General features: G+C 41.9%; 1 protein-coding gene across 13 annotated transcripts in view; it reads right to left on the bottom strand.

Moving 5' to 3' along the window:
• Positions 1-15,525, bottom strand: part of LOC128345691 (uncharacterized oxidoreductase YhdF-like) — a 123,084-nt gene that overhangs the window by 90,965 nt on the left and 16,594 nt on the right. For 10 of the 13 annotated variants that reach the window (XR_008316586.1, XM_053298028.1, XM_053298029.1 and 7 more), the window contains 3 exons: positions 14,125-14,515; positions 7,423-7,582; positions 2,495-2,586 (listed from right to left, as the gene is read on the bottom strand). Coding sequence is in view for 12 of the 13 variants with exons in the window: in XM_053298028.1 (XP_053154003.1) it covers positions 2,495-2,586; positions 7,423-7,582; positions 14,125-14,140 (268 nt within the window). In the remaining variant the exon portion in view is untranslated. Of the gene's footprint in view, positions 1-2,494; positions 2,587-4,554; positions 4,632-7,422; positions 7,583-12,309; positions 12,780-12,847; positions 13,125-14,124; positions 14,516-15,525 lie in introns of those variants that run through there. The other 3 variants (XM_053298022.1, XM_053298023.1, XM_053298027.1) reach the window with 3 other exon arrangements.

The raw sequence follows: 15,525 nt of genomic DNA, 5'->3' as shown, positions 1-15,525 counted from the left end.
AGAAGAGATGGGCAAAAATAGCTCCCTCCTTGCACAATTAGTGTTGCCAAGCTCAGGAAGTCGTCAGCAGTGGGAACACATATTTCTCACATACAGGTGCACAGGTGCCATCATCTCCCATGCACATAAATGGGAACATAAATTGTTTTTTAAGTATTATAATTGGTTTTAAATTGTGTTAAAATTGTTTTTATATGGTTTTAAGTAGTGTGTTTTAAATGACTTTTTAAAAAATGTTTTTTATAACAGTATACCACCCAGAGCCTTTGGATGGGGCGGATTATAAATGCAATCAATCAATCAATCAATCAATAAAATATCTTGTACATGATAGCATTTGGTTATCATTTCTGGGCTGTGGACTTCCATATCTTTTATGCTTTACCTAGAATCATGGCATTTTAGAGTTCAAGTTGGAACTGCAAGGCTTCATCTAATTCATGAAGTGTACAAAGCAAGTTCCTGGGATAAAACCTCTCTCATTACTGAATATGTGAATTCTGCTGTATGTATCCTGTAAGAGCTCGTTTCTATGGTATAAATAGGCAGAGAGAACTCTGGGGCCAGTTCAGCTCAGGCTGAAATCCCTGCCATGCATGGCATGCATATCTCAAAACTGCTATTCAGATGTTGCCCCGATGTCTTTGAAGAGTGCTTAGAAACTACAACTGGTCCTCAGTATGGCCACTACATGTACCATACAATACCAGTTTTATAGCAACTTCATTGGCTTCCACTTGATTTCTTAGCCCAGTTCAAAGCACTGTTTTCTCTTCTATTAAAGTCCTAAATGGTCTAGTCTTGGGATACCTAAAGACCACCTTCCCTCATATATTCACAATGCCCCTCCCAAGGCCTTATGCTGCAGGGAGGGTGGTTTGTCTCAGCCCACCCTGGCACAAGCCCCAAAAGAGCGGTGATTGGGCAGGGGCCATTTAAGGGCTGCTCCCCACCATAAACTCCAGTCGGTGTTTTCTTTTTCCTCCCTCCCTTCCCTAGGGGCAGAACGGCTCTCTTAGCTGGTCATCCTTTTGCGGGCTGAGTAGGAATTTTTGGCTTCTAACACATTGGCCTTGTTGGGTTTTCCCCCCCACCTACTCTGTTCTGCTATCCTAGTCCTTATAGATAGGTCACAGCTTGGCAGGAACAGTGTGGGCTGGGTGGTAAGTGAAGTGGGATGGAACATTGGTGAGCACCCTTGGACACTTAAAAGTGTAGATTGGTCAATCACTCCCTTGTGCTTTTTGCGGTCCAGGGATGCTGATTTGCCCTGAAACCTGCTTCAGGGCTTCACAAATCCTAGGGCTGAGCAGTCCGGGGTATGTGAAGCAGGGGTGTAGCTAGGGGAGAGGGGGCCCCGTGTTCATCCCTCTCTCTGGTGGCCCCCCAGATTGAGGGAGATAATGAAGAAAATAGGGAGGGATGGAGCTGGAGGGCCCTCAGGAGCTGGGGGCCCATGTTCTTTGAACCCTTTCGCTCAATTATAGCTATGCCCCTGATATGAAGACTTAGTAGTTGTCCAGGCCCCTTTGGGGATTGACTATGAAGGGAAAGGAGCGGGTTCTTACCTGCTTCTTTCCAGAGTCAGGGTGTGTCACTTACGCAAGATGTGGGGAAGGACTGTGAAGTCTGAAGCCTGTCTTTGTTAGGCCCGCTCTGTCTAGGGGGTGGAGTGTTTACCCTCCTTCAGTCCGCTAATTCGAGTTAATTTGGTTAATAAAGTTGTGGCCCTTTATACCCGCTATAATGTTGTCTGTGTCATTTTGGGGCTGGGGGCTGGGGACAATGCTGACATATGAATCTACACATACACTGAGAACTTCCTTGGAGGTGTTCTTTTGTGTGCCCCCATCACCTGATGTCCAGTTGGTGGTTATACAGAGAGCGCCTTCTGAAGCAATGGCACTAAAATTTGCCAGCTCAAACTATCATGATGAGATGAGAGTTTCAGGGAGTGTTTGGGGCTTTCACTGAGTATTTGCGGCCCAAATCATTTTTGTGTTGTTAACTGATTCCTGCTGCTGCTATGTTTATTTATTATTTATTTAAATAATTGTATATCGCCCACTACCAAAGACCCTAGGTGGTTTACAAAATTTAAACAAAACATTTTTTAAAACAATGTAAAACATATAAAAGTGCAGATTAAAATTGCTAAAAATCACTAAATAGCTAAAAAGCTTGGCTGAATAGGTGAGTTTTCTATTAATTCTGCTGTTTATGCTGCACCTCATCACTGCTTATTTGATTTCAGTGTATGTATATATATATAATCACTGAAATCAAATAAGCAGTGATGAGGTGCAGCATAAACAGCAGAATTAATAGAAAACTCACCTATTCATAGAAACTCACCTATTCATAATTTTCTATTAATAGAAAACTCACCTCTATATATATATAGTAGATGAAGAAGCAAAACAATGCAGGTCTTGTCAGTCTAAAGTCTTATCAATGAGCAACTTATAGTTAATTCATTAGCCAAAAGACTCACCTTCTGGATCACTTGAGAATTGTTTTTTATAAGTCTTGCTACTAGTTTCAATGCACAAGGTGTTAAGATGACAAGTCATAGATGACGTTAACCTAATAAAGAGAAAGTAGATTTTCCAGCAGTGAGAAAAATTAAAATAATTTCACTGCATTCACACTAAATTCACTGATCATGATCATGAGAGAGAATCTCCTTTGTCTTGAAGCCAGCCACCCATTATGCTAATGTAGAGAGGTCCTGTTCAGTTGCCACCAGCTCATTTATTTATTTATTACATTTACATTTATAACCTGCTCTTCCTCCAAGGAGCTCAGAGTGGAATATATGGTTATTTTTATCCTCACAAGAAACCTGTGAGGTAGGTTAGGCTGAGAAATACATGATTGGCCTAGAGTCACCCAGTGAGTTTCATGATGGAATGGGGATTCCAACCCAGGTCTTCCCAGTCCTAGTCCAACACTCTAACCACTTTGCTATGCTGGATCTCTTTGGTGGCAGCTCAGGACCGGGACTTCGCTGTGGTGACCCCAGGGCTTTGAAATACACTCTCTGTCAAAATAAGAGCTTCTCCATCTCTGGCTGCTTTTTAAAAGACACTCAAGATGCACCTGTTTTCTCAGGCTTTTAATTAAAATTAATTTTAAACTTTTTAATTGTCTTTTTTAAAAAAAATGTTTTATTCTGTTTTTGCATGTGCTGTATTTTTAAAACTTGTACACTGCCCAAATAGACACCTAATGTTACAGCAGGAAAGTAACTTGCCTAGCAAGCAAGAGGTTTCCAGTTCGAATCCCCATAGGGATGTGCACGGAACTGGCTGGCCCAATTCGGTTTGAGCCTGACCGGGCCAGTTCGGCCTGGCACTCCATTGAACCCCCTGCCCCCCTGATTCAGTCCAGTCTGGTGGTGGTTCATGAGTCTGGTTTTTTAAAAAAACAAAATTAAGTGACTTACCCCCTTTGGGGGAGTTGCTTGTGGCGGCAGTCCAAATGGCACAGTGGCCATTTTGGATGCCACCGCGCCTGCGCAATTGGCCTCTCAGAGGCCTGGCATGACCCAGGCCTCTCAGAGGCCAAATGCGCAGGTGCGGAAGCATCCAAAATGGCCACCACACCGAGGTTTTAACGGGCCAAAAAAACCCACAGCCGAACGAGCCAGAGGCAGTGATAACGGAGGTCAGCGGGGAGAGGGGAACCTCCGCAGACACCCCTGGTCCTTCAAGGAACTCCTCTAAAGGGGGTAAGTCACTTAAAATTAGAACAAACCAACCCGCAAACACCCGAACAGTCGGGGGGTATTCTGTCCGGGGTCAGACCAAACGGGGTGGTTTGGTTCGACCATGAACCATCGAACTGAACCAGCTCAACTTTGAACTTCTCAACCATTGAGCCGGTTTGCACACCCCAAATCTCCACTGGTATGTTTCCCAGGCAATGGGAAGCACCTATATTTGGCAGCAGCAATATAGGAAGATGCTAAAAGGCATCAACTCATACTGCATGGGAGATGGCAATGGTAAACCCTTCCTGCATTCTACCAAAGAAAACCACAGGGCTCTGTGGTTGCCAGGAGTCGACACCGACTCCATGGCACAACTTTAACTTACACTGCCTATACACATCAGGTAAAGGTAAAGTGTGCCATCGAATTGGTGTCGACGCCTGGCAACCACAGAGCCCTGTGGTTGTCTTTGGTAAAATACAGGAGGGGTTTATCATTGCCTCCTCCCACGCAGTATGAGAGGATGCCTTGCAGCATTTTCCTATATCGCTGCTGCCCGATATAACTGTTTCCCATAGTCTGGGAAACATACCAGCAGGGATTCGAACCGGCAACCTCTGTCTTGGTAGTGAAGCCTTTTCCCTTCTGAGCTATTAGGTGGCAGGCGGTATATAAATATGATAAATAAATAAATGGTAGTCACTACCTTAGCTCTTTTAAAAGGATTAGGCAAATAGATGTAGGATAGGTGTTCTGTCACATGCCTAGAATAGGACATTGGTATTCAGTGGCAGTACTTAATTCCAGATGCTAAGAACCAACAACTGTCTGGCTATTACCTTCAAGTCCTAATTGTGAGCTTCCCAAAAGTATCTGGTTGGTCATCTTTGAAGACAGAATGCCAGATTAGATATATCTTTGGCATGATGCAGCAAAACAATTCTTATGATGTTATATGGCTACCCATGCTCAAGAGAGACACCGCTTAAATGGCAGAGACAGAGGCGCTCTTAGACACAGACCTTGGGGATTTGGTTCATGGCCTCTTGTCTCTGGGGGGGAGGGGCCTCCAGAGGCTTGCTGCCACCTCGTGCCCGCCCCACCACTGCTATGGGCATGGGGTGGTGACAGGAACTTGCGTCCTCTTATTTCCAGAATAGTCCTGGGAGGAGGTGTTAAGGGAAGTTTGAGGATGCCTCTCTGGGCACAGAGGGAGGCCAGGGCAGCAGGCAGGAGGGGACATCAGGCAGGTCCCAAGCAGCCATGGCAGAGCGTTGCCAGGGTTGCCAGGGGAGGAGCCACCACCGCCAATGTGCAGGGCCAAGCAGGAAGGGGCATCACGGGGCTTTGAGGGCTGCTTCTTGCTCCCAGGGGAGCGAGCTGGGCAGGAGGCTCATGTACCTCCCTTTGCAGCTCCTCCCCACAAAAGTGGGCTGGCCCTGGCATGCCAGCACTCTCTCTGCCTGCAGAAGTTTCTCTCCCCCCGCCAAGGTCAACCTCGTGCCTGCCAGCCATAGTCTGCAAGGGGCACCTTAAATCAAGCAGGTTTTACTTTTTAAAAAACTTTCAAAGTTTTTTTTTTAAGTTAAGAGGGGCCTCATGGCAGGGGGACTCATGGCCGGGGGTGGCCTCTGAAGCCCTTCAGGTCCAAGCCTCAAAATGACCTAGGTGTGCCACTGAGAGATCAGCATAATGGGTCATCCCCTAGAAAGTGGTAGCTTTAGAATAGCAATGGGTAACTTTGGAAGGGATTATGAAAACGTTCAAAGGCAACATAGTGACAAGAGTATAAACTCTCTTGAAGAAGATGTTGATGGGGGCCACCCAATCAGTAGTACTGGTTGATTTCATGCATATTTCTTCTACAGTGAAAGTACGAGATCAGACAATGCCATTCAGATTCAAGAGCTTTTTTGTTTTGTTTGTTAAGGACAGCCTCACAAAGTCAGACTGTAATGTTTGAGCAGCCCAGCCTTCCTTCTGCCAAAGGAATAAGATTCCCCCACCCCCAATGAAAGACTGTGGAGCCCCAGGAGGCCTATGAATACATACCTCCAGGCCAGTATTGGAATGCACATCATCTGTTTGTGCTCTGTTCCCCACACAATCTTCCATAATAGAAGAAAGAATTCATAACCCATAACAGATACGCTCAGCTACATCAAGACTGGGAGAGCAGGCCATTCTGAGTAACCTCTTTGCTGCCCCTCACCAGTGCTCCAGCAACTTTAATAAGATAATGTATAGCCATTATCACCCGGCTAGTGTAAGTTAAACAACTATCAGCTATTACTTCAGCAACAAAACTAACACTCGGTTTCCCCATAACACGCAGACTGGAACAGTTTACACATTGTTAATTCCTAAGAAAGGAACCGACTTTCCTTTTCCCTTCACATAGAGCAGACCATATGCTGATAAATGGGGACGATTTAGCAACCGAGGTATCACTGCTGTAGCCGAGAAAGGAATAATGAGAATACCAGTCAGACTGTTGAATTAATGATACCTAAAATTAGCTTAATTAATTAGTTTAGTTACAGGAGTAATTTAGTTAGCAGATTAATTAATGTTCATAAAGTAAGTTATTTGAAGACAAAAACCTAAGTATGCCTAAAGGACTTCACTTGCCGGATCAAGTTCTCCACTGCCCTGTGCTTCTCTTCGGAGCACTTGCTACATAATCCTATGCAAGTTTATTCAGAACTCAATCCTATTGTATTCAAGGTGGCCCTCCTTATCTGTAATGTATGGTACAGGTTTTATAAAGTTATCATCCTGAGCCTTCCTAAAGAATAGGGATGATCACTTAATAATACTTAGCATTTGTACAGAACTTTTGGAGTGTGCAAAGCACTTCAAATGAATTTTTTTTAAAAAAAAAAATCCTAACAACCTTGTAAGGTACATAAGTAGTATTATCATATTGCAGCCGGGAAGGCTGAGGGGGAGTGGCTTGCCTAAGGCTCCTAGTGAATTCAGGGTAGAGGTGAGATTCAAACTGGAGAAGATTCTAGATTTGCAGTCTGCTCCTGCCCAGTGTGCCCACTACTCTATACCAGCACAGCACTTGCCCTGTTTTAAAGACACAGTCTTTTTGAACATCACATGGTTGCATTTTAAAGTTTCTCAATGAGATTTACTAAAATGATTGAGGGAACTGAGAAGAACCTTAACAAGGATCTTGCTTCTCTTGACGTTCTATGTGTGAAAAATAAATTTTACTACTGAGCCCTAGAGAACCTTATCTTATCCCGAGTAATAGAAACCTCACTTAAATCCACACTTTTCATTCTGGCACAGTGCTATGAGCATGTGCAGGACTGTTCTCTCCAGGCGAACTTTTTATACAGACATCAGGGCAGAATTACCCCTGATCACTCACAGAGTGCTTTTCTTTTGTAAAAGGGATATTTAAATTCAAAGGCAAACAACTCTGAAGCAGCTTTTGCATGGAAATATGGAGCAGATCGTAAAAGATATATAACTAAAACTGAACTGGATTTTTTTTCTCCTGAAAACAGCTTGAAATGTGTTGGGGTTTCTTAATCTTATCTTTTGCAACTAATCTGCATTTTATACTCAGTGACTACAATTTTTTAATATCATATGCTTTTGTCCATGAGACAAGAAACTGATAATACAATCATTATACAATAGAATTATAATATTTTTGTTACACCTAGGTATCAAACGAGTCATGTTACCTGTTAGCAGATGCCACTGATGTCAAGGAAAGGTCCAGACCACTTGCTGCTTGAAGAGCTTTCTGCAAGTAATGCTGTAGCTCTTGAGGAACACAAGGGTTATTCTGTGCAATCTCTCTAGCTTTCTGAAGGTTCTCAATTATGGAGCCCATTGATGTTTCTAAAACAGAAGACCAAGGGAGTGATTTTCAAAAAGAAATAAATAGAAAAAGAAAAGAGAAAGAGAAAGAGAAAACCCAAGAGGGAGATATTGGAGTAATCTGAATTCGTTCCACATAAGTAATAGATTCACTGAAGCTAATTCAATAGAAGCTAGTTGAAATAGCTTGAAGCAAACATTGGTTGACAATTCCTGGTTTTTCAACAGGTGCAATTGGGTACCTGAAGCTGCTTTATACCAAGTTAGACCACTGATCCATCCATAATACAAGTTCAGTATTAGCAATGGCACTCTCTGGAGTGACAGGCAGACTTTCCAGTCCTACCAGGAGCTGCTAGGGCTTAAATCTAGGATCATTATCTTCTTCTGTTGGAGGAGGCTGGCATATTGAGACCAAAAAGGCCCCATAAAGAGACCAAAAAGCCCCATAACCACCACCTACTGATCACTGAAACAACTTATTCAATTAAAACTGGTGATACAGTCCAGTGGCCTGCAGGGATTTCCATAATGTCCTTTAGACATTAAATTAGACATTTAGAGCCCTAGTTCTTCTTTTCCAAGAAACCAACCTCCAGATTTAGCACTGCAACAACCAACCCCCGTAGATCTCTAAAAAGCATATCCTAATCTGAACTATACGTCAGACAATCCCAGAGAACATCGTTTCCCTTACCCCATAGACCGAACACTGATAGAAATCCACACTACCTATAAGAAATAGATTACTGCATAAAGCACAGTGTCCTGTCAGGACTTGAAACAAGGCAGCCTGCCTCACCATACCAGGAAATGAGACAAGCCAAAAGTCTCCAGTTCAGGCAGCTGCGATAGACCCTCCTTCCAGTGGTGCCCTTTCTCCCAATGCTTTTGCCATTATTTTCTGGGATCTGCATGCAAAGCACATACTTCACCAGTGAGCAGCAACCCATCCTCTTGAAGGTTACAAACGGGGGCAGTTGGATTTTAGCTATGGAATTCAAAGAGCATGCTGCTTAGGAAACAAGGCAGCCTGAAGAAACTACTGTAAATGAATTAGAGGAAAATCTTTGCACTCAGTTACAGGGTGGTGTGTTTTTTGGATTCATCTGATTCAGAATGCACCATATGAACTGACCCTTAAACTTCATGCTTGTGATTAGGGCAACTGGAGAGAGGAAGCTGTGATTTTAATGATAGAGCAGATATAAAGGTGTGTCCCCTTAAAGTCAGCAAATTATATATTGGGATGATTTACTTACAAAAGGTGTAATTGCTTACAGTGCCTTCCTGCCAAGAAATTAAAGCACTGGCATCCTAAGTTTTATAACTCAGCCCCACCCTTGTATATTAAGACACCCAATTCAGATCTCTAAAATCAGGAATTAAAAATAATGAACAGAATGTGTATGACTATGCGAGATGTTATTTCACTACATAAGTAGTGTTACACAATTATGGAAAGAAATGTAGAAGTTACCCATTAATTTGGGTTCAACACGTATACATTTCCTTATGCAAGCTTCTAAAAATATAAATCACTGAAGCAACCCCAGGCTTGAAATCAAGTTTGAAAGACTTGTTCAAATTGTATCCTTTGCCATTTTTATAATGCTGTTTTCACTGCCAGGACTTGTTTATATCTTACAATTACAAAAAAATTTCCACAGAAGCACCATAGTTTTTCGGAACTGTTTCCATCAGGCACAATCTTAGAACCAACACACTTGTAGAGTTCCAGAACTCAAAGTAAAACTCTTGTTCAAATCTCTCGGTACCTGTGTGGGACTGTTTGTGGCTATAACAATCACTTGGTCTTTTAGGAACAAAGGAACATAGGAAGCAGCCATATACTGAGTCAGACTATTGGTCTATCTAGCTCAGTATTGTCTACACAGACTGACAGCAGCTTCTCCAAGGTTGCAGGCAAGAATCTCTCTCAGCCCTATCTTGGAGAAGCCAGGGAGGGAGCTTGAAAACTTCTGCTCTTCCCAGAGTGGCTCCATCCCCTGAAGGGAATATCTTACAGTGCTCACATGTGGTCTCCCAGTCAAATGCAACCAGGGTGGACCCTGCTTAGCTAACAAAACAAGTCATGTTTGCTACCACAAGACCAGCTCTCATCTCTTGTGCTGGGCAGACACATTGTAGGAGGACAGGGGGCAGCAGGGGGACTGCCACTTTGCAGGAGCTTCCTGCATCAGTTCTTAAGAGCTGGAATTAGGAACATGGGAAATAGTTCCTCTGGTAGCAGCAACAGTGTGATAAGTGTAAGCCCATATTGACAATACTAACTACAGTGCCTCCATCCCCCAAATCTGCAAAGCGTGCGTGCACGCACGCATGCACGCACACACACATTTTTGGTAGAAGATAGCACTTCAGAACGTTCCACAATACAGTTATTTCTGCCATATTCACGGTAACTGGGATAAGCAACAAAGCAGACCGCTTCTGTAGCCCACAGCCTCACATTAAAGTGGTTTCAAATGACCATGGCTGATTACACTTTAGGGCGTACAATAGCTCTCACAACATGGAGGAGCAGCAGAAAAGAGAAATTAAAAGGAACTGAAAGGGTAGTGCGCTGTACACCACGCCATCCTTGTTGCACACATAGGAAAGGCCAAGGGGAGAAGGGAACGTTCAAACTGTAAATGGCTCATTTAGAGCAATTAACAGGACTACGTGGGGACAGAACAGCATGCTGGGTGGCAAGAGATATATGCGTACACAAGCTCCTCCTCACACAATGGCCAGCACATATTATTCTAACTGACACTCTATGTTTATTTAACACATGTGCACATATTCTAGCATTCTTCCTGTTTCTGTTTTCCAAAGTAAAACTACCAGTAGCAGCCTGTATGGACGGAGGTGAGTGGAGAAAAAATCTGCAAGTGTGGCTCATTCCCCAGCCTGGGCATATGACCAGCCCACGTGCCTGGAGTTAACAAATGCTGTGGTGCGGAAGACCAAGGAGAGCGAAGTAGCTAGGGCAGGGAGAGAAGAGCGGGAACAAACCACACCTGCTGCTCATTTTCCATCTCTCCTCCCCCACTCCCCCATACACTTGATTTAACCCCACACGTAAAGTTTTTCTGCTTGTGCAGAACTGAAATTTTGTTATGCATTGCAGTTATATGCATTTATACTTCTCACATCACTAATGTTCTTCAGTGGTAGCTACATATGGTGCATTCATCACCTTTGAATAGTCAAAGAATGTGAAGAAGAAAAGCAACAAGGTCAGGGGCGTAACTATAATAGGGCAAGGGGAGACAGCTGTCTGGGGGCCCACTGCCTTGGGGGGGGCCAGAGGCAAGTCACATGACTGACTCCCCCACCTGCCCAGTTGTATTCATCCTCCGAAACTGATGTGAGTGTTAAGACCTGGAGCTACCAGAACAGCATGTCTTTCTCTAGTACCATTAAATGATTTGCATTGTCCACAATTTACAAAACCTTTTAAAAAATAATTTAGGATGATCTATTGTGTCACATAGGGTGTGTGTGTGTGTGTGTGTATTATATACACACACATGTATATATAAATTTTGCGATGCTTTTTGTTACCACTATTCAGCCTCATTTAAGATTTCTTTATTTCATGAGCTGAGCTTCAGTGAGGGGGTGGCCATTTTAAAATCTTGTCTCTGGGCCCACTCCAACCTTGCTACGCCCCTGAAGAAGGTCACTTGGGGTGGTCATTGGGAAAGGAAAAGAACAACTGCAGATGTTCAGGCAGTGTGTAACAAACGTCATTAAAAAAGTGACGGACTGTGGAGAGCATGGAAGATTTGGTTCAAATCTGAGCTATGAAGGTATTCTCTTGATGCTCCATTGTATAAGGCATTGTTTAGACCAGTCACAACATGCTGTAAAGCACTTTCAACACTAGCAGTGATATAGAAATTATAATCAGGAACAGTTAAACAACTTTCCTCACAGGGCTAACAGTAACTTCAGGGAAAGGGATTTTCTTCTGGACTGCAATAGCACAGAAGGAATGACTAAATATTTTATCTGCATGCTATGTTCGCAATCAACTTTCCCCAACAGATCTTATTGTCATGGTTGTTGTTGTTGTTGTTTTATGATGGAAGGCCTAGCAATATGTTTAATGTCAAAAGGGAGTTGACCTTTACATTCTATTAGGTTATCACAGGTTATCACATACAGCTGGTTTCAGAAAGTTGTTATTTTGCAATGACTAGGAATATCCAGCAAGTCAGTCTCTTGGAAGATGAAAACCACTTTCAAAAGGGAATGACATGACCATGCAAAAGATGCTATCAATTCAGATTTCTGCAATACTGTAAAACATTGATTTGATTTATATCCTCTTTTATGCAATGAATATTAATCAAACCTTAGAGCAATGAAGTCTAGAGGACACTCTATTAGAAAATAATGTTTTACAACAAATATTTTAAGCAGCATTGTTTTAATACAACACTCTTTGTCACAAAGTCCGATTTCCACCAATATTAAACATTTTTTGCAAAACATAAGGTGCATTTGCTTTTAGAAAAATAGTAAATCTCAAATACTATCTTAAAAAACAGATGAAGTGTTGGTTATTTAGGTAGCAACCTTTTTAAAGCTTTGAAAAACATTTCCTTACAAAGAGACATGTTGCATTGTGCCATCTGAGAGGAAGACTACATATTGCGTTCCAGGTAACCTTCTCCTGGTGTGTTTTAAAAACCACTTTCCTTCTGGCTATTTTTTCCTCAATATCTTACCTTCAAGCAGTTTTTCTCCAGATGAGGAAAAAGATAGAGGGAACTAGGAGAGCACTTCAGAACACATCCCAAAATTATCTGTATGAGGCTGGTTGTATGGTATGCACTATAGGGTAAATATGGAAAAGTCCCCCCTGAAAGCAGAAAATCTGAAAATCACTGTGATAAACCACTGCATATTGCTCTCAAGACTACCACTGCATGTTGGCTATCCAATATTATCAAATGTCAATTATCAAATTTCAAACTCCGAACTAACATATCATTGGATGACAAATATAGGTATAGAAGAAAACAAGTTAGAGTCTTTGGTAAAAATATGTGTATCCAAGGAATAGCTGTAGAACAGTCAAAATAAGAATGGCAAAGGAGATTTGGGGGGAGCAAATGTATTTTAGCTCTGGTTTGCAAGCTTTCTGAGTTACTAAAAAATGCTACTAAGGAATATTTTGGTCTGCTGACATATTGCCATCATTCTTGGTGAAAATGCTACCAAACACAAAATAAAAATTAAAATGGTTAAACAGGAATTTCTTACCATTTCTAGCACCATCAACAACACTGTCTGGAAGTCAGTAGTACAGCTTTGTGTGAATGACAATCAGAAGCAGCACCTGATGTGCCTAACCAAAGCTTAGGCAAGTTTTCAGACTGAAGGGTTAACTTTCCTTGGCTTTTCTCTCTCTCAATCTCTCTCTCTCTCTCTGCACTTTTATTTTTCTATTGTTTACCAGAATTTTTCAGATTGTTGGTGGATTTGTTATTTTTTGGTTTGGTTTTATTGATGATTTGAGCTGCCCTGGGACGTTACGAAGCTACAGAATATAAAACACACACACACACACACACACACACAGACTTATATTAGTTGGAAACTGGAAATTGCCCATTAGCTTCTCTGACATATAAGCTTGGCAAGAATATTCCGAAAGAAAGGAATATCAGTCCCATTAATGGTAGCACCATCACTTTGGGGTTATAGCTCTCATATTTCTGAACAAAGGATAATGCAAAGCTGTAAGTACATGTGTCCCACCTCCTTTCTAGCTCCTCTTGTTATACAACAGAACACCTGTTAAGAACAAACAAACCACGGTGCCCTTCTACTACACATTTCATTTTGTTCATTGTACACAAAAAAGAGTTGCCCCCTTACATATATGTTTTTAATATTAGTTTGTAAGCCTGTGACTAATTTTAGCTTTAACAACAAACAACAACATTTTTGAGACCCAAACTGAAAGCCTCTCTACTCAAATTGAAGGACAACAAAGTGCTATCTTCTCTTTTGCCTTCAAGGTTTACACAAAACTCCCACACAGCTTCTGCATATAAAATAATAATGTGTGTAAATAATCATGTGATGATCACACACCGATTTTTCACAGTGTGTACATGCTGCAGAAGTCAGAAATGCTTGCAGCACCACATTGTTTATACACGTAGTGGAAAATGTGTGTGTGTGTGTGTGTGATATCTTCACACATGATAATTTAAATGCAGCATTCATGTTTATTCCTACATGCAATGCAAAACTCTTCTGATTCGGATTTTTCTTCAATGTATCTATTATTTATTTATTACATTTATAAACCACCCCATACAAATATATTAAGCATCACCTTTGAGATAATAAACCCCTTTGCCAAAAAAAAAAAAAAAACCCCACAAACCAAAAAACACCCACAAAACACCACCACCACAGAATGGAAAGAATGTCTGCAGGGTGGGGGGTGGGGGGAAGCAATGGTTAAACAGAACAGATCTTCATTATTCTTAAAGGAAGACTAATGTAAACACTGGAAAGAGAGTTACCTGCAAATTGTGGCATTGTGATCCAGTTTAGTGTGCCCTCAGGAGTTACTGCAACTTCTGCTATCTGTATGAAGTCCAGTTTCCAGAGGTGCAGAATGTGCTCCTTTCTCCACGTGTGGGGCAGGACAATGCGGCTAGCACGTGGAAACCAGCAATTAGAGTCCAAGGGAACTCCCTGTTATGGAATGATTGGGCTGGGTTTCCATCACCAGCTGTGCAGTGTCAGCTGGACTTTCTGCTGCCCCAGGCAGTTTCATTGATTGCACTACAGGAACTTCTGACCACTTCTCACAGCAGCAGCAGCACCTGTATTGGCTTGTTTTATGTAAGCTGGTTGTTGCCATTGGTCTTGAGGGCATCCATTAGAATGAGAGGTATGATGTGCCTTAATCTGGAGGAAAAGACTAGCAGTTACTAGCAGCAATTTTAAAATATCAAAAAGGTACTACCTGCAGCAGCTTTAAGGCACACCTGTTATGGGGAACATTCTTTTCTGACTCCATAATTACTGCCTGCATTAGAAAAAAATCTTGTGATAATCTTGTGATAAGTCAACTTTATATCTCATGTTCTGAAAATTTAACTGTTTGAGTGGTTTTGCAGTATCTTGCACAACACAAGTTTAAAACAAAACTTGTTCCCACTTACAAGCTAGGATTATATAAAGAGGAAAAGAAGGAAGAAGAAGAAGAAAAAGACAAATGATATTTTTTAAAATTGTCTAATGCATGGTCAGAGTTTTGCATTACAGTACACTATAAAATACTAACTTGAACAATTAAATTTGATTCTAAGAGTTTTTAAATTGCTTTGTATTACATGTTGTATTGTCTCCCACACACCACTTTGGTCTGTGATAATTTAATGTTTGTTTTTATTTCATGTTTCAATGTTGTGCTGTGAAGCGCCAGAAAACAATTTGTTATGGGGCGGCTAACAAATAAAGTTTATTATTAAATAATAGACCCATTTAGACTTTATCATGCTGTGTTCCCTTTAAGTACTCCAGGAGACTGGGGTATTCAGGAAATCTGAATGCAGGAGAAGGAACATTTGCTGTTGCTGCCCACCACTAGGCCAAATGGGAGGGGGGTTTGCCAGGTGGCAGTAGGTAGCAGTGGACATTCCTTCTTCACAGTGCCACTACTTGGCACTAGAACAGTAACACTAACTATGATATATGATATAATGCCATTTTTTATTTCCCAGATGCCCCATTCCCTGATGTATATCAGGGTGCCAAGGTATCTAGGGAATCTAAAATGGTGTCACTGATGTAGCTGTGGATGGTGGTCCTGAAGGAGTAGCATCCATTGTCCAGTGAATCTCTGAGTACCATCGGGGCCCAGGAGCCTAGTACACACCATGGGCCCAGTACCAGGATTTTGCCCCAGGGACTAT

Source organism: Hemicordylus capensis, chromosome 2 (genome assembly GCF_027244095.1).
Source record: "Hemicordylus capensis ecotype Gifberg chromosome 2, rHemCap1.1.pri, whole genome shotgun sequence".
NCBI lineage: Eukaryota > Metazoa > Chordata > Lepidosauria > Squamata > Cordylidae > Hemicordylus > Hemicordylus capensis.
The sequence above is the reverse complement of the archived record's forward strand: the minus strand, read 5'-3'. Positions and strand labels throughout refer to the sequence as shown.